This window comes from Hesperophylax consimilis, chromosome 18 (genome assembly GCF_061612785.1).
Source record: "Hesperophylax consimilis isolate HC1 chromosome 18, BYU_Hcon_1.0, whole genome shotgun sequence".
NCBI classification, from domain to species: Eukaryota; Metazoa; Arthropoda; class Insecta; order Trichoptera; family Limnephilidae; genus Hesperophylax; species Hesperophylax consimilis.
The window spans coordinates 22,371,140-22,394,991 of NC_142853.1; the positions used below are offsets into that span (position 1 = coordinate 22,371,140).

The following is a 23,852-nucleotide window of genomic DNA, read 5'->3' on the forward strand; positions in this document are numbered from 1 at the left end:
CTCGCAACATACCCCAATTGGAAGCAGTCGGGACTCTTTTGCGGTACCCTTGCTGTTATTTTGTAGGTTACCGGGAAACGATATTAATAACGTGATTGTTATATCTTGTTTAACCTGATAACGATATTCGTGATTGATGAGAATCACTAATGCTTTCCTCGGTAATGAATTCAACTTAATTCGTTTAACGGTAACCGTTCGTGTAACAACATTATACTTATCCAAGTGACTGATGGCATTTGGCGATGAGTGAAAAGTTTTAGACACGACTCAGTACAATATAATTTACTAACAATTATAATTAAAATAAAACAAGAAAGGTATATACAATATACATAAACTTTGAATTATTATTATTTTGGACTTCTCATTGCTACGAGGGACGTTTCAATAAAATACAAATATACATAAACATTCTAAAACAAAGTCGTTATCCGCGTCTGTCTGTTTGTGCGTTTAGTTCTTCTAAACTAAGCAACGGATTTTGATAAGGTTTTTATCCATATATTTTATCTTTTCCGGAAGGTTTATTTATATGATACATGCACATTCACAGACATAGGAATTAATAGACGAGAAGATAATGGCGAGGGGTAAAATCAACTGTTGAAGAACGAAGGGGGTAAGGCTGACTGTGATTCGTCAATAAATCAATTTGACAGTAAATAGGCATCTCGCATTATAATATCACCATTTAGTTCTTAAAAGTAAAATCTGCTTTTGAATGAAAAGACATTTTTACATGGGAGCGCAAATTACTCGCCACGTTATGAACTAATTTGCGAAGTCCAAATTCGGCAAAGTAAATATCTTCTGTTTGCAGAGTCGTAGTTAGTTTCAGAGTATTTAGTTAAGACACTTTTACAAATGTTTCATAATTTACTTACCCCAGTAAACAACGATGAGCACACTTGAGAATCGCTACATTGTGATGTGATAGTATATGTTTCTAAAACTGATCCATATAATACGGTGTGAATAAGCTTAAAATAAAGTAAAATAATGCTTACTTATGGAATGTAATACGACAATTGGGTTTATTCTCTTTTTCACATCTATTTTTACAAGTTTTCATATCACAAGTCAACATTTTGCCGTGTTATTTCGTAAAATGAACCGATGATGCCTCGACCATAGTTCGCACAAGAATGATGACGTCACGTTTTCAAATTTCACTTGAGGCCATACGAGAGCCCAGCCGGCTCCAATGGAACCGGTATGGGGAGTGGGGATAATACGCTTTTAATCACTTGGGCAGGTCTACTAATATTCATATGTCTATGGTTTTATCTATATATTTTATCTTTTCCGGAAGGTTTATTTATATGATACATGCACATTATATTTATAGAAAGTAGAGAAGAGTCAATGGTTTAGTAATTAAGTCGTAAGAAAATATTTACGCGCGCTTACATTGCTAACGCTGGCTAAACCTTATAATATACATCAAAATAATGTACTACGGAATTGTATATCTTAAAAAGGCCTACAGAAAAGTCTACGATGGTATTTGTCTATCTCCTGAGGATAAACCCCAGTAACGCCGGGTAAATGTCAGCTAGTTTTAATATTATACAGAAATCGCTCTTTTTTATTATTCGTTTTTCGTTGAAGCAATGTGTCACTGATATATTTAGCATAACAAATGACTTCTTCCACGATTCTGTACGTGAAATGAATTTAAAATAATTTCGAGATTTTTAATAAACTCACTCCTTTGTATATAGTTGAAAATCTATTTCTGAACCTCACTAAATATCTCGAACAGGGAGTTCATGTGTAAAAAAAATTGTTCTGCTTGTTTTAAATTTGTAGATTTACTTAAATAAGATTTACCAAAATATCGACGAAAATGTAAAAAATAAGACAAAGCTTATTTATTTAATATCAATGGTATAAATATACCATAAGAATGGACAGAAACTCTGGAAGGATATAAAAGTAAGGGATTTAAATACATGTAAAACTTATGAGTAGAGTAATAGCGGGTTTTAGTTGATCAACAGAACTAGACACTTGCGATATGAACCTTCTTTCATCAAAGTCTCTCTAGTTTTTAGTTAGAAATTCTCACCATACATAAATCACGTTTTTTTTCATAAAAAATTAAGAAATGTAAAGTTGATCAACTTTACATTTTATCTAAAGTTGATCAACTAAAATTGAAACGTCTAAAGAAGGTATTTGGTTAAATTAATATTGATTGGAAATATTTGATAGAATGGCCTTCTTGTACCTATATCCCGTGCAGTTAAATAGATCCGCCACATTTGTGTACCTTCTTAACTTCTTGTAATATATATATATGAATTATTTTTTGTTCAATATGAACTAGTTGATACCACTAAAAACCCCAGTTAAGGGAGCTTTGTTGTTATGAAATTTGCTTTGATTAATTTATTTGTTCCTTAATAATAATAAAAATAATTCCAAAAAAAATTTTGAAACTCCTGCAAAGCCGGATAGTAACCACAAGCTGTTTATAAAAGTTGATCTTATCGATTTTCATTCACATATTCCTTTGTCATTTTTCCCGTTTGATTTGAACGGACGGTAAATTTATCCTGTAAGCTATTAAACCGGGAACTTCCTGCTAAAAGACTATTTTAGATTATTTGTCTGTAGCTTATATTATGGGGTAGTCATAGTTGCAAGTCCTGTTTGGCCGATACACGTGGAAAAGCTCGTTTATAATCCTTGTAGACGGAAAACCATTATTTAGTTCTCACTCAGTCCAGAAAACTGAAGCTTGAATATTGAACCATTATTTTCTCTGCGTGCAATTATTGAACATGCTAATTATTTATAACGTTTCAATATAGAACACGCAAATATTTTAAAACAAAAGAACGCTATTTTGCTGTCAGTTTTTTTTAAATAAAATCGTGCGTTGTGAGGTTTTACTATCGGAATAATTGAAATTAATTTTAAACGAATCATCGTTAAACGTTAAATGGAAATACACAGTTAAAGTATGATTTTATTCTTTGCTGATTGATGTTAATGGTACAATCTGTTTTTCTGTGATCACGAAGAATGTCGTATAACTTTCGTGCCGGTCAGGTGAGTTTATTTTTCAGTATTTATATTAAAAGAATGATTTTTTTTTAATCAGTTTGTTAGGTGAAATTTTTGGTAGGTACTACGTATCATTTGAATAAAGCGAAATTGTCAAAACCGTTTAAAGACGTATTGCAAACCATACGTTAAATTGTATTTAATTATTATTTCACATGGACTTCAACCAACTATTGATAAATTTAGACAAATTTTGGTTGGACAAGTTTACACACTAGACAAATAATGCAGTATTTTGAAATTTGAATTCAATTATATTTTAATTTATTTATATGCACTGTAGATGTAATGAAATTCTGCATACTTACCAAATTTTCGATAATACCTATAAATGAATCAGAATGTAATTGAATTTCAATTTCAAAATACTACATTATTTGTCTAATGTGTAAACTTGTCTAACCAAAATTTATCTAAACTGTAATAGTTGGTCGATGTCCCTTTGAAATATATAAATATAATGTACCGTAATATGGGGCAACATTTGAATCGGGAGTGACTTTGATCATAACGGATATTTGCATAATTCTCTCTACTTGATGCTTCGAAAATAAGTGCCACATTAATTGGTTTCTAGTTATATTCAAACATAGTGTCGGTTGAATTCGTTGTTTTTTAGACATTTTCAGATGACTATAATAGTTTTGCGTCATTTATATCGTAAAATATATCGGTGCCTATAAAATATATCGTTTTTGTTGGGATGGGCAAATCAATATAATTATATTGTTGGGATGGGAAAATCAATGTAATTATTTTGTTGGGATGGGCAAATCAATGTAATTATTTTGTTGGGATGGGCAAATCAATGTAATTATTTTGTTGGGATGGGCAAATCAATGTAATTACTATTTTTTTAAATGGCATGTAAAAGTTTCCCCTATCTGAAAGGTGACTTTCAAAAACTCAAAGTGTTTTTCTACACAAATAAGTACCTAATTTTTTTTTTAAATACGTTTATTAAAAAAAATAATCATATACATAAAATATGTTACAATTTACATAGTGATAATTTTACATATTGATATTTATAAGACATACCACTAAGGCCGCCCCTATGTGGGCACAATTGGAGCAGTCCGCTCCGGGCACCGAATTTCCAAGGCGCCAAGACGCTGAAAATACCTAAAACCGACAGTCTTAACACATCACCCTTGAGATTATTTTTCATAAAAATGGCGCTACACAAAAATACAAATCATCCAAATATTATTGATTATGGTGATCACCTACCTACTACCTACTATCCATATTACTTGCCCATACCCAACTATCAAAATATAAGTTTTAATGTAATAAAACATAACAAATTATTATAAGCAATAATTAGTATCCTGAAATATCCATACAAATTGAAAATATCTCCCGAGTAAAAATAAATGCCACCGACGGGAACACATCTAGTGGGAAATTTGGCACTAACAAAGCCTTTCCTACAAAAATAAAGTAGGTTGTTTACAGGTGAAAAAATATAATAAACAGTAATTGATGATTGTACTGGTACATATTGAATTATTTGGCGTGTTGGAAATAAGCCGACGTAACTCAGTGATCCAGAGCACCTGACCGGACATCAGAAGATGCGGGTTCAATTCTCAAATATATGTTGATAGTTGGATATGAGCAATAAAAAACAAATTCTCACAGAAATATTTTTATACGAAGTTTAGTTTCACTGTTCAAAATTGATAAAAAGTTACCCCATTTCACTGAATTAATTAGAACGAGGAATACAACTGAAATTATCCAACCCAATCTATTTATTTTAATTCAACCAGGTATAATTGGACATCAGAGAAAAATTGCTTCTACTTGAGTCTATACTAAAGAATATAGCTGTATGTTGATTATATTTTTAAACGCTTCAAACTGTGTCCTAGCTCAATATATATTTATTTATTATTGATACCCCAAACTAGGCAAATGAGCGTATTACGGTAATAACATAAATAAGAACATATAAAAATAAAAAATACAATGTTGGATATATATCGTAATACAAATGGTGAAAATATATATATGATAATAGGGATAAAGTGGGAATGATTTCACTTAAGGTTCAGACAATAATTTCAGTCAGACAATAATTTCATTCAGGAAGCTTTCCGATTTGGTTCTGCCACTTTCTATCAGCCATACGGTAATTTGCTTTTGAAGAGGGTCTGTTTTAACCTTACTGCATTGCTGCTTGAACCCATTATACACCTTAGGAGCCAGGAATACATGGAAACGTTGTTCAAACGATGTATTAATTTTTGGTACTATCATACTTTGTTCTGATCTTAGTTTTGTTGTGTATCTGTGATCTACAAGACTATGAAGCTTGGGATTTTTCGTATGGTACATTATTGCTTCATCCACATTCATAAATAATTTTATCATACATGCTACTGTATTATTGCTTGAAATAGTTTCATTTACTCATTTTACTTTAACTATTTCTACATTTATATGCGTGCATATCTAGTAACCGAATACGTAGGTATCTCCATAATAGACATAAAAAGTGAAACATGCAAAGTGCCCTCAAAATGCAAGTGGAGGTACTTGTGTATTGTATTTTTATTTGTTTGTCTATCAACTTGCGCAAAACATATTTTATGTCAAAGTTGCTTATAATCCGTGCGTAAAAGGTGTAATCCTTATAATAAATTATTTTCGTTTTGTTCAATGGAACACTTGTCTCGTTCAAATAGAGGGATGAATTGTATTTTTTTACATCGGGGAATATCTATTACGAACCGCCCAGTGGCAGGGTGGTTTTAAAATTTGTTCGAGGACTCATTTTTTCAGTCACAGGTTATCTGAAATTTCCCGATAGAATTAACTGGTAGACAGTTGATACATGGATTTGCCCGTGTTTCAATTTACAACAGTTACAACACCCTTTTTATAAATACAGAGATAAATACAGATGCAGCCGCAGAATCTGTCTGTTTTCCTGTAGCGGCAAAAGCTCTCGAATTGTGGGCTCTGGTATCGTGAAACTTGCACAGTTTTTTAGTTAATGGAATATCTAAGTTGATGTACGTAACTGGAACTTTCCCGCGTTGAAAATATATGTTATGGATAAAATTTTGCTGTATGTGATTCATTCAGACCACCATTTGCAATCGAAACTTTACTTGAAATGGCTCTGGTCGTGTTTGGTGTCGAGATCTGAATAACCATCCCAACCTTCCTCCTCTCCATCTCCTTCCCTTCTCCACTCCCTTCAGCTTCACAGCATACAACAATTATTAGGGATACCATAGATCCACGGCCTCAAAGTAGTAAAAATCAGTTGGGATTTTTTGCGGTATTTACATTTCAAAACGTTCGCGAGGCGCTTCTGATATTTGCATGATATCGACCCTAAAGTGTGACCCTCGGTTCCCAATTGTTAAAAAACTAAATGTTCCAGTAACAATACTTGTGGGATTAGTGACACTCGTAAATCATGACGTCTGCTCACATCACAACAGACACGGTGCGACATATTTACCATCATGTGTTGGTGTTGCGATCCTACTCTAATGGGGAACTTGTAAACATATCCATAATCCTGGATTAGTAGGTATTCTTTGACTAAAAACCTGCAGCGGCCATTAGCAAAGTATGCAAAAAATGTTTAAAGGTTGATTTATGATGTCAGATGGTATAAATTTAATATAACAATCAAAGCGATAGGTGCCACAGGGTTGTGGGCATGCATTATTGTTTTGAGATGCAAAACTACGTCATTTAATACGTCCTCTGTCAATGTTCCTCCGGATTATCAGTTCAAATTATCTAATTAACCCCTAAAGCCTTTAAATATTTTTGTTCAGTTTGCAATGATTTCGACGTATTTTGTGCACGATTACAATAATTTTTAAAATTAAATATGCCATAATCTTTTTTTTTTAATTTATCGTAAAAAAATTGTGTATATAATTAAAATAAACATAGTTTTTTCTAAATAATAAATTTCTGTTTCAAGCATGACACTCTTTTTTTACTCCAAATGTAGAAAAAATTGACAGAACACGATATTTCGAAAACGTTTTCCTTTTGGTTAGAGATTTTGTAAGACACTTTTTTATTTAATTTTTTATCGCGTTCATAGAATAAAAAAAAAAAATTTTTTTTAAGTTACAGAGATTGTTTATCAAAATAAAGTGATGTAAACAAAGTTTGTTAATTAATTAAATAAATAATACCCTCACAAAGAGAAAACCATTTAGAAGGACTTTTCTTCGAAAAATTAAATTATCATTAAAGTTTCCACTTTTCAAATGTTCTCATTTTTTAATGCAAAAATATTAAACGAAAGGATTATTATCATTTGCGTGTTTTTAAACGGTATGTAAGAAAATCTTGACGTAATCATATTTTACATATAAATGTATTGGTTAATTTAGTACGGAATGGACAGCAAACTCTTTTCTGATATTTTAATATTAGATAATATTTTCTTAGAAATTTAAGGAAAAATTCAACGGTTGACTTTTGACACGCACGCACGATTGTATTTTTTTATTGTCGAGATTTATATTTGTCGTATTTTTTAGCAATTTGCAGAATATTGAAAATTTCCGAAATGCGAATAGAAACGACAAGCGACGTTTTGTTTTAGACTTTGATATTTATGTCGAAAATACTTTGTATTGATGTTAATAATAGTCTGCATATAATATATATTCCAACCCATACAATACACTATTTTTCTTCAAGTAAAGTATGTCTTGACATAAATAATGGTATTTTGTAATTGTTGTTGAACAAGCCTTCAGAACTAACAAACACGATGCAGTAAATTAGTAGGTAGGTTTGCCTGATGTAAACATATTAAAAATGTTGTACAATATACAAGAAAGAAAAAAATAAAATTTAATGGGTACATGGTAGAAAGTAATTTAAAGTATCAATACAATTTGATATCTTCAGCCATTATGCGGGAAAAAACAGGTAAATGATGACCTAAATAAGTGATTTTCCTCGTTGGGTTAGGTTAGATTAGGTTAGGTTTCAGCCGTCAAAATAATGTTATAGTAGTTTTTTGTGACTTAGAAAACTTTGTAGTTAACGCTTTTATTATAAAACACTTGTTTTGTCGATTTAGTCGGGTCCTTCAAAAGAGCAGATGTTGATATTGTCAGGTCCATTGATGGCCAAGTGGACTCGAGTCATCTCCTCACAGTGTCCCGTGTGCACAGGGCTTTAAAGGGATTACAGGATTAGGGGTGAAATATGGCAGGGCGATACTGTAGTAGTGGGGCTCTGGAAGGACATGCTGAAAGGGGAGGGTAAACTATGCACTGGTACCAACAACCATCACCCCCCTCTTATTGCTATCAATGACAAGTTATTCAATTGTGTTTTTTGTATCGTTTGGCCTACAGTTATTGGGCATTGTTCGATTGTCATCGGAAAATAATGTGCTACGTATTTATGAATCTTCTTAACGTAATATAAAAATAATGTGCTATGTATATGAATCTTCTCAACGTAATATAAAAATAATGTGCCATGTATTTATGAATCTTCTCAACGGAATATAAAAATAATGTGCTATGTACATATGAATCTTCTCAACGTAATATAAAAATAATGTGCTATGTATATGAATCTTCTCAACGTAATATAAAAATAATGTGCCATGTATTTATGAATCTTCTCAACGGAATATAAAAATAATGTGCTATGTACATATGAATCTTCTCAACGTAATATAAAAATGATGTGTTAGGTATTTATGAATCTTCACAACGTAATATAAAAATAATGTGCTATGTATTTATGAATCTTGTCAACGTAATATAAAAATAATGTGCTATGTATTTTTGAATCTTTACAACGTAATATAAAAATAATGTGCTATGTATTTATGAATCTTCTTAACGTAATATAAAAATAATGTGTTAGGTATTTATGAATCTTCACAACGTAATATAAAAATAATGTGCTATGTATTTATGAATCTTCTCAACGTAATATAAAAATAAATAAAAAACGGAAAATTAAGACTATTTAAATTGCTCAAAACGCTAGTTTGATAATCACTGCTTTTCTCACAAATTTCATACATAATTCTTGTGATAATTCACGGTGATTGTGCATCGTGTGGGGATTAATACTTGCTCCGTTGATAAATTCATTTCGGTTGCAAAGAATTCAATTGTCCAACTAACTATTTAAATATAGTAAAATATAAAATAAATTAATTACAGCGTAAAAAGGCGTTTTCAGTTCGAAATTTTGTATGAAGGTGTATACGAAAAATTTGAGTTCCAATGCAAATCGGTCGTTTGTAATTAAAATTTAAACCTATCAAAATGCTTATTTATTTATTTATTTATTTATTCATTTTTGGGAAAATCAACAGTTTACATTTTTACAGATTGTACATAAGTAAAATAGCCAAAATAAAACCAATTACGGATTTCCTCCTTGTGATTTTACGTAAGACAGCATTAGAAGAAATAATTAAATTTATGAGAAATGTGAAGTTATAATTATATAAAATAAAAGAATTGTATAAAATAATAGAACAAAATAATACAACAAAAATAAAAATAAAGGGGAAAAAAAACTAAAATTTATATAAAATAAAAGATTATCGATACATTGGTAACCATAAGAATACAAACAATATTGTGCATATAAATCATATCATAACCATAACCATTTTGATTGAGGTTATGATAATCTCTATCTCGTCTGTAAATATGGTACCGTGGATCGAAAAGTTCCTCATTAAAGATTGAATTGTTAAGCCATGTTTCACTGAGACATATAATGTCATAGTTGTTTAATAATACATTTTGAAGAAAAATATGTGTCTTGGTTCTGAGACCTCTTAAGTTTTGATAGTATAATTCTAAAGATTCCATTGTATTAAGTATATAGTGCAGTTAATATAAAGTTGCTGGAAAGTTAGTTGATGGAAATATTGTATGTTTTTAGTTTTTCTAGATCATTATAATTATTTATGCAATGGTGATTTGTGTTTTCATTAAGTCTTACATAAATTTTACAATTTTTGATCCAACAGAATTTGAATTTATTAATTTTGGTAAACTCTCTGACCTTTTTGTAGAGTACTTTGTTTTTATGAGTTAAATGTTCATTTATATAGATCCGTTGTTTTCCATTAAAGTTAATATCCTCTGCTGTTAGGCCCCTTCTTGTCCGGATTGCTGCTATGATTTCGTCTTTCTGTTTCCTGCCCTTTAGTTTTACTATAATATTCCGCGGTCTTCCTTCAATCTTCTCCTTGGGGGTGACTCGGGTGGCGTATTCAATGTCGTCGCTTACTATATTTAATTCTGAATAGATCCTTTTGATAATCTCCGTCAGGTTCTCTTGTTTTTTTTCTGGTATCCCAATGATCTCTATGTTATTAATGCGTGCGTGTTGTTCGTTAGCATCCAATTGTTTTTGTAATTCTTTAAATTCACTTTGTATTACGGCGTTTTGTTCCAGAGTTTTTTCAAGGTTGTTGTTTTTTTTGTATGAATTTTTTTTTCTAGAGTTAATATTTTATTTTTTAATTCCTCGATTTCTTCTTTATACTCGTTTCTGATGATTTCCAGAAATTGTACCTTAAATTCTTCAAACTTTTTGTCAAGAAGTTGGAGGAGTTGGGTGTCCGTAGTATTTAGTGTTTTTGCAGTTGCTCGTGTAGTCATTTTGGCACGAAATATTAATTAGTATAACTTCACTTTACTATTAAAGCTATTAAAATATAGATATTTAGATTTTAGCTAGAATTTTTTATTTTATTTTGAGATATTTCAAGAGTGAAATAAAAACACGACAGCTGTCATTGAATGTTATTGTTGTATTTTTTTTATAATAAATTCTTAATAATGTGTTTTATTGTTATTTAATTAACTCACAAATAATTGCCGAAGTTACCTCTAAGATCGTGAAAAATCTGTTCAATTAATGACCTATATATAAATTGAAACACAAATAAAATATTGCTACACTTTTTGATAATAGCAAAAAGTATTCAGTTTGGTTAAGTATTTTGGCCTCAAATCCAAATGTAAGTTTTATACGAAAAAGGCCGCGAAACCGTTCATATATATCATAACAAATATCTTAAAAGCAACTACTATTCATGCAAGGCCCCGAAGTAAGCGTTCAAAGGTGGTTTGAAAGGGAGATATGTAAATGCGAATGTTAGAGGGAGCGCGCTAATATAAAAAAAACGATAATAAAATTAAGCATACATTGTGAAATTATTTAATAAAACACGACTCGTTTTAAATACAGCAAAAATCTCTCGAAAATGCTTTAGTTGCATTTAAAGATACACTGTGATTTTTTTTCATGCCAATAACATATTAAATAACAGAAAAAAACGTGTTTAATTGCGATTTTTTTCTATCAAAGGTTTTTCACAAAGATATTAAGAAGTTGGTTTTTCATATAATTAACGCTTTGGCATAACAAATGTATAGAAATAATAATAATAATCTTCAAAAATATATTTCTTAATTTTTTTTGGAGTTAACGAGAAGCTTGTTATAAATCGGTAAAAATTGGGTATGCCTGTCTGGTTCCATGCTAACTCAACACAGTGACTATTCAACACACTTTTAAAAAGTGATATAAAGTCATTAAAAACGATGAAAAAAAATTTTTTTTAACCTAACTTAACCTACTTAATCCAGTTAATAAAGTTTTTGTTTCATCACTTCCCATGACTATATAACTTTTTAAAGATGTGATGAATTATCATTTTGATGATTTATCCGGTCACCGCCTGTCTATCTACTTGTATGCATGTAAAAGCCAAAAAGATTAAAACATTATTTCGTGATGTAGACGCTTTATTAATCTACATTGTATTTTAAAACCGTTTCGAGGAATAAACTTTAAGACGTCATAAAATTTTCTAGTATAGGTTAAATACATATGATTATTGATACATTGAAGTCAGTTACTGTTCGATTTTTGATTTGTTCTGATTGAATCCTGTTGCGCAACCTCCCCAAAGCATATTATTTGCAAATTGAAACACATCACGGACTTTATGTTTTCGTGCCTGCGGGCAATAGTATCCCATTCGCTTCCGAGCTGCGCGCAACGATCGAAACTGATTTCTGTGACAATCGAAAAACAATGTCGTCGCGTGCTACGAGATCATTTTTTCCCTCGGCCCGCTTCCGCCGAGTCACGAACTGGGACATAGGAATCGTTTGTCGTTAAAATGTAGACTGAAGATATCTTCTACATAGTCAGCCTTAAAAGCAGTGCCGGCTCTAAGATGGGCCCAGTAGAACGTATAACCGGGCGGAGTAATATAAAGGGCGCGAGAAAATAATACAGGCTTTTCCAATAAGAGGTGTTATTTTGATATTCTATCGTAAAAAAAATCAATGGTTTCGTTGCTTGTGTGGCTTGTAGCGCCGTCTTGTTGAAATTAAACGCTGTCCAAATCAATACCATCCAATTCCGGCCATAAAAAATCATTAATCATCTCTCGAAAGCGCAATCCATTCACCGTAACTGTTGCTCAAGCCTCATTTTCGAAAAAGTAAGGTCTAATGACTCCACCGGACCATAAACCGCACCAAAAGTCATACGTTGAAGATAGAGAGGCTTTTAAACAATAATTCTTGGGTTTTCCGAGCCCTAGATGCTACAATTTTGCTTGTTGACGAAGCCACCGAGGTGGAAATTGGCCTCATCACTCAAGATGATTTGCATTTGATTCACTCAAGTGAATTTTAATAATTTCAATGCATTGTTGAAGCGTGTATCGTTCCATTTTTATTAATGGCGTAGTTTCTACTTGTCAAATGTTAAAAAATGTCAGCTTCAAAAGTAACATCTACCGAAATAGCGGGCTATTCAAAATCACACCTCTTATTGGATAACCCTGTAGATTTTATTGCTATGTAAGCGGGCAATCGCATAAATTTTATTTTTCGTTAATTTTACCAATGTATCATCATGTAATCTGTTGAATCTTTTATTTTTAAATTTATTTATCATTTTACTGTTTGTTTACGGACTTATAATCCAGGACTTATTATACACAATAAAAATCATATAATTCGAACTGAATAACAGTAGAAAGTAAAATTTAAAATATATATATATTTATCAAAGCCACTATCTAGATTGCATTAAGTTCGGGAAGAGTCTTGTAATCATACCGTAAAGTAAAAATATGCGCTAAGAAAATAAATATAATGTTGGTAGTTCTTAGTTGAAGCATGATAAAGTTTAGATTTTTATTTATATAATTGTTAATGGTATTATGGACAGCCATGATTTATTAAGTCTAATTACCTTCCATGTACCTATAAGCAGAGGCGGATTGGCCCTTAGGCCTATGTAGGCCCGGGCCTAGGGCGGCCAGATATTAGGGGCGGCCAATCGTGACAAAAAAGTCACAGATGATAACAAGAAATTACTTCCTAAGTACCTAAATATTCTACGTACGAAATAGCGATATGCAAGAGCGTGTTCACACACAGCACACAGCGCGCCCCCACGCCCCGCAGCCGACCTCGCCACACCTATCATGCTCCGTCGCTCGCCCGCTCGCGTATTTCCAATCCCTACCGTGATTCAGTTGCGCTAGTGACTGAACCGCGTAAGGGCCCGTTCCCACTTCCGTTTTCAAATCGGGGGCGGGTCCCGTTTTCAAAACGGATGCCCTAGTGGCTGTAGTGGATGTATGGAGCTGTTCACACTTGTCCGACACGATTTGAAAACGGATCCGACATTTTTTGTCGGATGGCTCGCCTACGCAGCGCGTCCGTTTTCAAATCGTGTCGGAACACGCTCGCTCATAGTGTTGTATGGAGCTGTTCACACTTGCCGTCCAGTCGTTCCGGCAGAGTCCCCGCCAAACCCCGACCCCTCCCCGCCCGCTCCCTGTCGCAAGGAAGCAGGCACGCTGCGTGCTTGTATTTGGTTATTTTGTTAAGTAAATAAATCAAAACTACAATAATGGATAAGGAAAAAAATCCCGAAAATTTAATACCACTGGTCGAAGAAAGAGTATGGTAATATTTTATCTTTAACTAAATAAAAACAAAACACTCGGTGTACACAACTTTTGTACATCAAAATTTTTATTTTTATTTTTTTAAGTTTACTTTTTTAAAATTTTAAATCTTTAATGAGATGCACGGAAGAGCGTATTAGTTTAATAAACACATAATAAAAAATATTTGAGTTGTTATTGTTTTCTTACTTTAAAATATCGATAGCCTTTCTTCAGGACAAATGCACTTTCTCAATTTTGTATTTTGATATGTTAAGCTCTCTGAAACTCATTCCAGTAGATGGTTAAAGGAAGTGATAGACATTCTCTTAAGCCATTAAGCGCCCTTGAGGTGATTTTTCATGGTGAAAACGGCGCTATATAAATAATCCAATCATTATTATTCTAAAATAATTAAAGAACTTTAGTTCATCACTTCTCAACTCACCAATTAACACTTGGAAAATTCCTACAGAAAATCATTCGGCTATGATTGGGTGTACCCAAAATTTTCTTTTCACTTTTTTTCCTTCTTTTTAATAAGTACAACATGACAACAAGAGCTTCATCGTCGTCCATTGCGCACCATTACTGAAGAATGAGCAAATAACATGTTTTTGTTGAATCGACAATTATTTTTTTTCGTAGAGTATGGTCCGTTTTTAAAACGGTAGTGTGAACAGGGCCATTGGCCATCCGTTTTTAAAACGGGACCCGCCCCCGATTTGAAAACGGAAGTGGGAACGGGCCCTTAGGTATTGTTATGCATAATAGCGTGTTCACACACAGAGCTATAATATGCGTGGGATGGCGTATTTCAGCATATCGCTCGCCATACTTTCCGATTTGGAATGAATGGACATACGTATGAATACATCCCTCCAACTGCGGTGCAAGGCGATGGGTCAAGATAGTCCGGCTAGAAAGGTCAAAAGGCCTCCCTCACCCAGTCTCTCTCGAACCGGCCCGCCACGCAGCAGGTGGGCAGACGTATCCGCCGCCAAGACCTGGACAAATCTCACCTCATGAACCATGAATGATAATGGCAGGAAAATTAAAACGGTTTTGACCCTAGGAACTTACTGAAAAGTTTGGATACTCCTGGTCAATATGATGGGTACTGAGAAAGGGGCGGCTACATGGTCTGGGGCCTAGGGCGGCCAAGACTGCAAATCCGCCTCTGCCTATAAGAACTAGTCGATACAAAATTCTTTTTAATTGCAACAAAAATATCAGGACTGAGCCATTTAGATACTCGCTTTGGCAATGTTTTCTCAGAAGTAGTAGATGTGTTCAACTGCATGGAATAAAGTTATAAGAAAGCTATAATTACATACCTCAAACACAATAATCAATGTCAGGAATGATAATATTCTTCTGCATGGCTCCTATATCATATTTTACTACATATAAATTATGTAATAACAGATATCTTATAGTGTTAGCTAACATATGTATTATTTTATTAAAAAATATTTCTTATCTGAGAATGACTAGTTGCAATTCCTACTCAGCTATTCCAAGTATGTACAATTAATTTTGTGGGTAACAATAAACTCAATACTGACTATTATCATAGACACCTCTTACTGGTTTATGACAGTTCTTATACAAGCCTAGTATACATCACTTCAATTATTGTTACACTGGTATATATTGCTTTTGAATTATGCATTGTCTTACTGCACTTATATTAATAACTGCATCACTTGCAATAGTGTTTTTGTGTACACATTAATTTTTCTTGAATTTATTGCTATTATTATCCTGTTTACCACTGTACGCTTGTAATCCGATTATCGCTGCATTGTAAAAGCCATTTTATGGCGTTTGAATAAATAAATATGACCAAAGTTGATAGGGTCGAATTAGTCTTTGGTTCAATTCTTAGATGTGACCAAATCTTTTTATGATTTTTCTGCTACACATTTGCCGTTTGAGAGTCGGAAAACGTAATTGTAGGCTCAAAATTGTATATATATATATATATATTTGGGAACTTGGCCCAAATCTCATAGCTCCGGTCCTTCATGCAGTCAGCCTTAAAGGTTTGTCAGAAAATACCCAAAATGTACACAACTGCAGGTACGATTCATAAAACATACATAAAACGTATATAGGTAGGTACACCCTACAGTTAAGGCTATTTATAAAATGCTACCAACATGTGTTTTCGATTCTCTTACTAGTCCAACTAGGGGTAACATGTCAATTTAAATCGTACTTCAAAGGAAATTGTCAATTCACTCTAACGTAATGAAACAGTTTTACTTTTAAAATTGGCCTACAAAGAACGCGTAAAACACAAAGCTGGATTCAGACTGACGTTTTCTTTATTTGAATTTTGGAAACCAAGTTTTACTTTCATACACGGTTGCGTTCATGTTCTTTACTCTTTTTACCAGTAGTAGAAGTGGTATCACGTAGCGTTGGCGTATATGAGGGGGAGTTTAGCGGGTTCAAACCTCCCCCATCGGCATTAGTATTGGTAATAAAAAAATGAAATAGTACTTGTAGATTACATTCCTGGAAAATACAACAATATTGTTTGCACCATCTCTTTTATCAATGTGATGTAAATAATAAGTTGTGGTAAGTGCGACCAAAGAAACTTTCCTTCTTTCCTATGGTATAGCTAAGCTACTGTTAAGCAGTTATGTGAGGTGACCTATTTACAGATTTTTTAATAGCTAAAGTTTGGGATTTTGAAGAGTAGTTAGGGCCGCAAAGGAATGGTATGCTTGCTAAAAAAAAATTAAATTAAAGTGTTTTATTTTTATGGCGCAGATTTTTCCCATGTAGTGTTTTTTCGGTCGGGAGGCTCTGAGGAAAATATTTTACCTCAGGGTTTTATGTCATCTTTGGGGACTTGAAGAGATCCATGTTGTAGGAGGGAGGAAATACAGAGTTCGGCAAATCGTTCCACAGCCGAGTTGTTTAACTCAAGAACGAGTCGTAGAAACGACCCGTTCTCATGTGACAAACGTTAACCGTGTTCAAATGTTCATGAGCCTTTGGCGTGTTTCCTGACTATGCACCGGTGCCGAAGGGATCAATGACGCTAGTTCCTCGGAGCATCTTCCATTGATATACCAGATGAACAAGGACAATCTCGTCTGACGCCTGTGCTCTAAAGATTAGATCTAGATACATAGTAGTTGATACATTAAATATTTGAACGCTATGATGACAAAACTGAAAAATTCACCAGATTTTCAGAGATTCTGAGTAGACGCAAGCCGCACCATCGAATATCCGGACTGCAGCAATCTGCCGACACTTCAAATAATACCTATTAAGCTACAAACGGGAAAAACAATTTTACTCTAATGTGTCACCGCTCATACCCCTGGTAATTTCGCCTAAATAAAATATAATATGCGAATATGTAAACAGACGATAATGATGTTAATTTAAGAATCGCTGCTCCAAGACTTTAGGTACCGGAGCAGAGGCAAGCTCGCTGTGGTAAGTTTTCTGCTTGCTCGGTCTTCGTGACATCATGAACAAATTCGATTACATCTCATTATTCGTGTATCGGCACGCGAGGCAGAGCGGGCGGCAGTTGGTAGTAGTTGTAGTCGGTATACGGAAGGAGGGTACGCGGTGCCGCGTGAGGCACGGGGCACCGCGTACCCGCCCGCTTGCGATTTGACAATATTCCGATACAATTATTAATACAGGTTTATTGTTAATTTTATGCCATCATTACGTAAATATGTTTTTATCGATTGAAGGATGTATTGGCGAGGTACAAAGCAAATACCGTCACTGGGATGTTCTGAAGATAGTATATATATATGACATTATTTCTTGTTTGGATTATTTACTTTCACAATAAACAACTGCGAGCATGAATGTTAGCGCTTTTTGATATTTAAACAAACATTGCAATGAGACATTGTAATTTAAATACGTATTATACGTGCTTTATTATAGTATATCGTAAAATATAACAAAAGTATAGATAATGAAAATAAACTACAATAGCTGTTACTAAATTAGATACACAGTAAATGTAAACAAACATAAGAATATATTTATTTACATTGAACATTTATTTAAGAATAAAAATAATATTATTACATTTCGATTAATAAGTAGGTAGTAGGTGGTATAAGTACATGGAGTTATTTTTATTCATTTGGAGTAAACAGAGCTGATAATATTGCAAGCGAAGGTACATAATAAATTGCGACAATAATCTGTTGGTGGCTCGAATGCTGATATAATATTTTAAGAGGATATGGTAAAATTTGAATTTGATGTATTGTTATGTAATATTATTGTACAAAATGTCAACACTGTTCACAAATTCTCTTCGTTTCCCCATTTTCTTCGTTGTACCGTTTCATTCAGCATCATTATTAATAATTTTCTTGTGCTAATATAATGTTAGATAGATTTATTTTTATTTTTTATAGTGAATACCTCACAAGAGTCCCAACTGCTCCCGTCTGGAGCCAGTGAGACTATGGCATCCCCTATTGGGGGATGTTGTGAAGATGAAGGTAAGTGGGGAAGGGAAAGAGGAAGGTGGGGAAGTACCTGGCTATTCAGATCTAGTCACTAAACACGGCTAAAGCCATTTGGAGCAACGTTTCAATTCTGAATGGTGGTCTTACACCAGGGCGATACCGGTAGTATCTTCCACTCTGGAACGTGCCGCAAATATACTATATATTATTTTAATTAATTAATTGTGAAATATCACAAATTAATCAAATAAAATTTATTTGCGCACGCCGGGTTCGAACCCGCGACCTTCGGAATGGCAGTCCAATGCGTTACCACTGGACTATGCCGGCCGTCAAATGACAAACTAAAGATGGTACCTAGACACAAGGTTAGGCGCTCGCTGGTCGATGCAAGCTGTAGGTATATTATTGTTCGGAAAGAATGTAAGAGGTGTTACAAGTAATAGGTAGACGTAGATAAATACAAGGACTACCTGAAACTGACACATATTGAATAAAATCATTCGCACCATTGATGTCATGTCTATGTTCGCACCGCAAATAACTGTCAATAGTACCTACATTCTAACTTCATTCATCTACAAATTACAACTTGACATCTATCCACACCCCAAAATCCCACAGTTATATTATTGCAGTATTTTTTTAATCACAATATGATAATAATAGCTTGTGACTCGTGGTGAAATAATTACAACAATCGTAACATCACCATTTCGTCTTTCAACTTTGCTTGTCCCATCATGTTTAGAGGCGTGATGAATCTCCGCCCATCGCATAAGGGTGGTTTTAATTTTAATAACACTAGAAGGCAGCCACGGAAGGGATGTCGACTCAGGACCGCCGCGAGGGGGTGCAGCCGCCTATTTGCCAAAACTGTATTTTTATTCGGAAACGGCGTACATACAAAAGATATATATCTATGGTCCTGGTTACGATATATATCCATGAGTGAGATAGCTATCGTGTAACAGTATGTAAACGTCGTGCAGGTCAGTTATAAAACTTTAATTTGTTATTTTTGTTCACTGCATTAGTTATTTTTTACTAAAATATTTTTAGCGTTTCTTTCTTGATCTTGCTAATTGCGCTCAACTCTGTCCTGCATTTCAGTTTATATTTTCGTAATTCTGTAATAGGTAATTTTACAATATTTGCACATAGGCTAAACTGCTTGTTGACTACCACACGTGAAAAAAAGCGTCTTGTTGTGGATTCAACTATTAAATTTCCAGACTTCTCTCCCCCTCGGAAGATGCGTGCCTCACTAAACCTCATACGATGCAGCCATTTTCGACGTGCTTATCTGACTCACAAACAGGGACTTAAGGTTTCTGAATGTGTGAATATGAAGATAGGCAAACTGTGGGAAACTTCATAGAAAAATATCCACTCTCCATTTAAACTGGGCACAACTGTGCTGAATCAAGAGACTTCCGATGTTGCCGACTGGCTAAATAACCCCAGCATCCCAAGTATCCTCCATCATATAAATAAGAACAGTATTCATTTTAAATTTATTTATTTCATGTTCAAACGATGGACTTGTAGTTCCCAGATACCTGAATAAATACGGTCAAAGAACTCTTGATTACCTCGTTCCAATAATTTACAACATGTTACCCAACTCAATAAATAGCTGTGAATTGACTCTCAGAAGTAAATGTATGTTAAAAAATGGTTATGTGAAAGATTTTTTCTGTTCTAGTGTAACTATGTGTATATTTTATGTACTTGTTAATCTCATTTCAGTTATCGTCTGCATTCACCATTGCACGAAGACTCGTGCTTAAGATTGTATCTGAAATTAACGTTAACAAATAAATCGGTCATAAATATCGTCGGATTAAGTTGCGGCCTGTGCAGATACGTTGAATCATAAGGCCTCCCCTCAGTTCAGCCGCCCGTGTGCGCCGCGCGGATTGCACAAGGGATTCGGCGCCCCTGTAGACATCGCGGAGTCAGTAAACAACCGCCACGCGGCCAAAGGGTTGCCCACGCACTTACTAAATACGCGTGCTCGCTTTGTAGTGACGTAACCCACTGGAGAATAATTCCTAATGAAAAACATGCGAACATAATCATTATTTGCATAAAATTAATATAAATCAAAATGTATGGCGTGTGATAAATAAATTATACTCTGCGTAAGCAAGCACCTAGGTAGGTACTTTATCAAGCAAATATAATCTTTCACAACTGGGTAGGAACTGCATCTCTCCAACTTCTTGAGTGCTATATCTATGTTCATGCATAACACGACCTACATAGCTCTCTATTCAACTTCAATATTTTTATAAACTCTGTACCGTCCCGTTCCCACAGCATTGGTGAAAGAAATAAAATTAAAATCCACATTTTTTACTCCAAATAAACACAGGAATAGCTGGTTAAAGTTTGTCGAGTACGTCCATAAGCCCTATATGTATACTATTATAACAATAATACATCATAATAAACAACTAAAATATGCCTATTTCTTTGAATAATATAAAATAATTCGCAAGGTCGATTGTCAAAAATGTCACGTGATGTCAATCAAATACAATATTTTTACGTCGCTAACCGTCTGAAATTGATCGGAACGGCTAATGATATTTAAATGGGCGATCGCTTGCGAATCTATTAGCATTTTCTGAATGGCGAAATTAAGCTGGAAGATTGGCAAACAGCGAGTTTCCGGATTTACACTCGAGCAGTTTGCGAGAAAGCCTTTGTTGGGGAGGTTGTGCCTTCGAACAATAGCGTTTTTTTCTAGTGCACAATAATTCTGCTTTGCTTGGTAAAGATATAGAAATACGCGTAGGTACCTACCTACTTCCCAATTACTGTTTGCGGAACGTTATAAAGAGTGTCAAATGTATTTATTGTAATTAAGTTTAATTTGTAGAACTCCATTTTATTTTTTTATTTTTTTATATATACAATAATATTATTATTGGGTTTATAAAAACAGTTTATTTTTAAACAAGTTCTGCTGTGTAATTATTATTACGCGTGACAGCTGTTTCGCCCTCTAAAGGCATTATCAAACTGTGGGTAGCCCACTTACAGACGATACATTTATATTATTTCTAGGTAGGTATTTTAATTTCAATTACTGATTTCTTAATTGCTTTCTGTGTAAAAATGTTAGAAATTATTGATGGTTATTACCCTAGTAAAGTTTCCCCAATTAGTGTAATGTTTAAATTTGACTGAATGTCTTAATGTTAGTTTTTCCCCAACGATGACTCATAGGGTTATTTTAATAGTATAATTAAGTACTTCAATGTGCACTCGTATTTGCACTAGGTTTGAAGATATCTAGTAGGGGTGAACGAATTATATTGGTTTGTTCATTAATTAGAATAGCTTTCGGATTATTTTTGCTAACTCCATCAACCGTAAAATCTGCTTTACGGTTGAAAGAGAGTGTAATAAGAAAATTAATTTTTTAGACCTAACAATCGGTAGAGAAAATAATAAACATACGTTCGAAATTTTCCGTAAGCCTACGTTTACAGATACGACCATTAATTATAAATCTTTACATCCATGGTCACATAAATTATCTGCCTACCACTCAATGGTGCATAGGCTTACTAACATCCCACTCGACAAGAAAGCATACGAGAAGGAAAAAAATACAATCCTAACTATTGCTAAAAATAACGGCTTCAAGGGTAGAGACATCGAAAAAATAATTAATAATAATAAACACAAAAATAACCTTAAATTAATTTACCCAGCGACTAATAATAAGACGAATAATAAATTCGGGTGTTTAGAATTCATCGGACAGACATCTAATAAAATTGCCAAAGTCCTCAAAAAATGTGGCTTAGATATTGCCTTCCGCACAAATAACAACTTAGGATCATCTCTTAAAAACTCAAAAAGTAAGGTACTCAAATTACAAAATAGTGGCATTTATAAACTCCAGTGTGACGAATGCAACGCTGTTTATGTTGGACAAACGGGCCGGTCCTTTAACACTAGATTCAAAGAACATATAAGATCTTTTAAAAATAATAATAAAATACAATCTCAATTTGCCAAACATCTCCTAGATGAAAATCACTCACTTAATGATAATAATAAACCAACTCCGTTGCACATACAAAATAAAGGCCGTAAACTGAATCTTTTAGAGCAGTTAGAAATTAACAAAAATTCTAATAATCCGAAAGCTATTCTAATTAATGAACAAACCAATATAATTCGTTCACCCCTACTAGATATCTTCAAACCTAGTGCAAATACGAGTGCACATTGAAGTACTTAATTATACTATTAAAATAACCCTATGAGTCATCGTTGGGGAAAAACTAACATTAAGACATTCAGTCAAATTTAAACATTACACTAATTGGGGAAACTTTACTAGGGTAATAACCATCAATAATTTCTAACATTTTTACACAGAAAGCAATTAAGAAATCAGTAATTGAAATTAAAATACCTACCTAGAAATAATATAAATGTATCGTCTGTAAGTGGGCTACCCACAGTTTGATAATGCCTTTAGAGGGCGAAACAGCTGTCACGCGTAATAATAATTACACAGCAGAACTTGTTTAAAAATAAACTGTTTTTATAAACCCAATAATAATATTATTGTATATATAAAAAAAAAATAAATAAAAAAAAAAAAAAAAAAAAAAAAAAAAAAAAAAAAAAAAAAATTAAAAAAAAAAAAAGTGTCAAATGTTTTATTTGTATATAAAAGCATTTAATTTGGCGTAATTTTTTTAAACTTTGATATTTCTTTGAAGCAATGTGATATTGTTGATCCAAAGGATGTTGATTGATGGTGCTGTAAAATTTAAGTACTACCTTTTTAACGCAACTTTGAGGTTAATGTAAAGTTTTTATTACTGTAGCACTTACCTACCTATTTTTAGAATAATTAACGAATACGAGTCATTGCTTTCTGAAAGCGTAAAACATTTCGTGCATGGTTGGTGAAATGGATATATAATTGAAAGAAGAGCTATTTAAATGAACCCGATTTACTAAATAGGCCCAATAAAATATTATTATAATTTTTTAATTTAATAGAATTTACAGAATAGTAAATCTTTGACTGTCCAACTGGGAAAATCAAATTGATAGGTTTAATTCGTATGAAGTAGGAAATGTAACACAAATACATAAAAATAAATTCAATCATTGTTGAAATTACTTTTTAAACAACATTCAATTCATAACGTTGTGGAAATTACTTTCATGTTTATAATATAAGAGTTAAGTTAGATAAGTATATTATTTTTTTTCATTGACAAGTAATAATATAATATATGTGTAAGAATTATCATTTTAAATAGTACATATTATTT

The 23,852-nt window shown here is 33.2% G+C and overlaps 1 protein-coding gene across 1 annotated transcript in view; it reads left to right on the forward strand.

The window, feature by feature from the left end:
- Nucleotides 1-2,895: 2,895 nt before the first annotated feature.
- LOC149415518 (uncharacterized) overlaps nucleotides 2,896-23,852 on the forward strand; it is a 32,874-nt gene continuing 11,917 nt past the window's right edge. Inside the window, exon 1 of the mRNA XM_089642232.1 lies at nucleotides 2,896-3,063. Within this exon, the coding sequence (XP_089498358.1) occupies nucleotides 3,037-3,063 (27 nt within the window). The 5' untranslated portion in view covers nucleotides 2,896-3,036. The remainder of the gene's footprint in view (nucleotides 3,064-23,852) is intronic.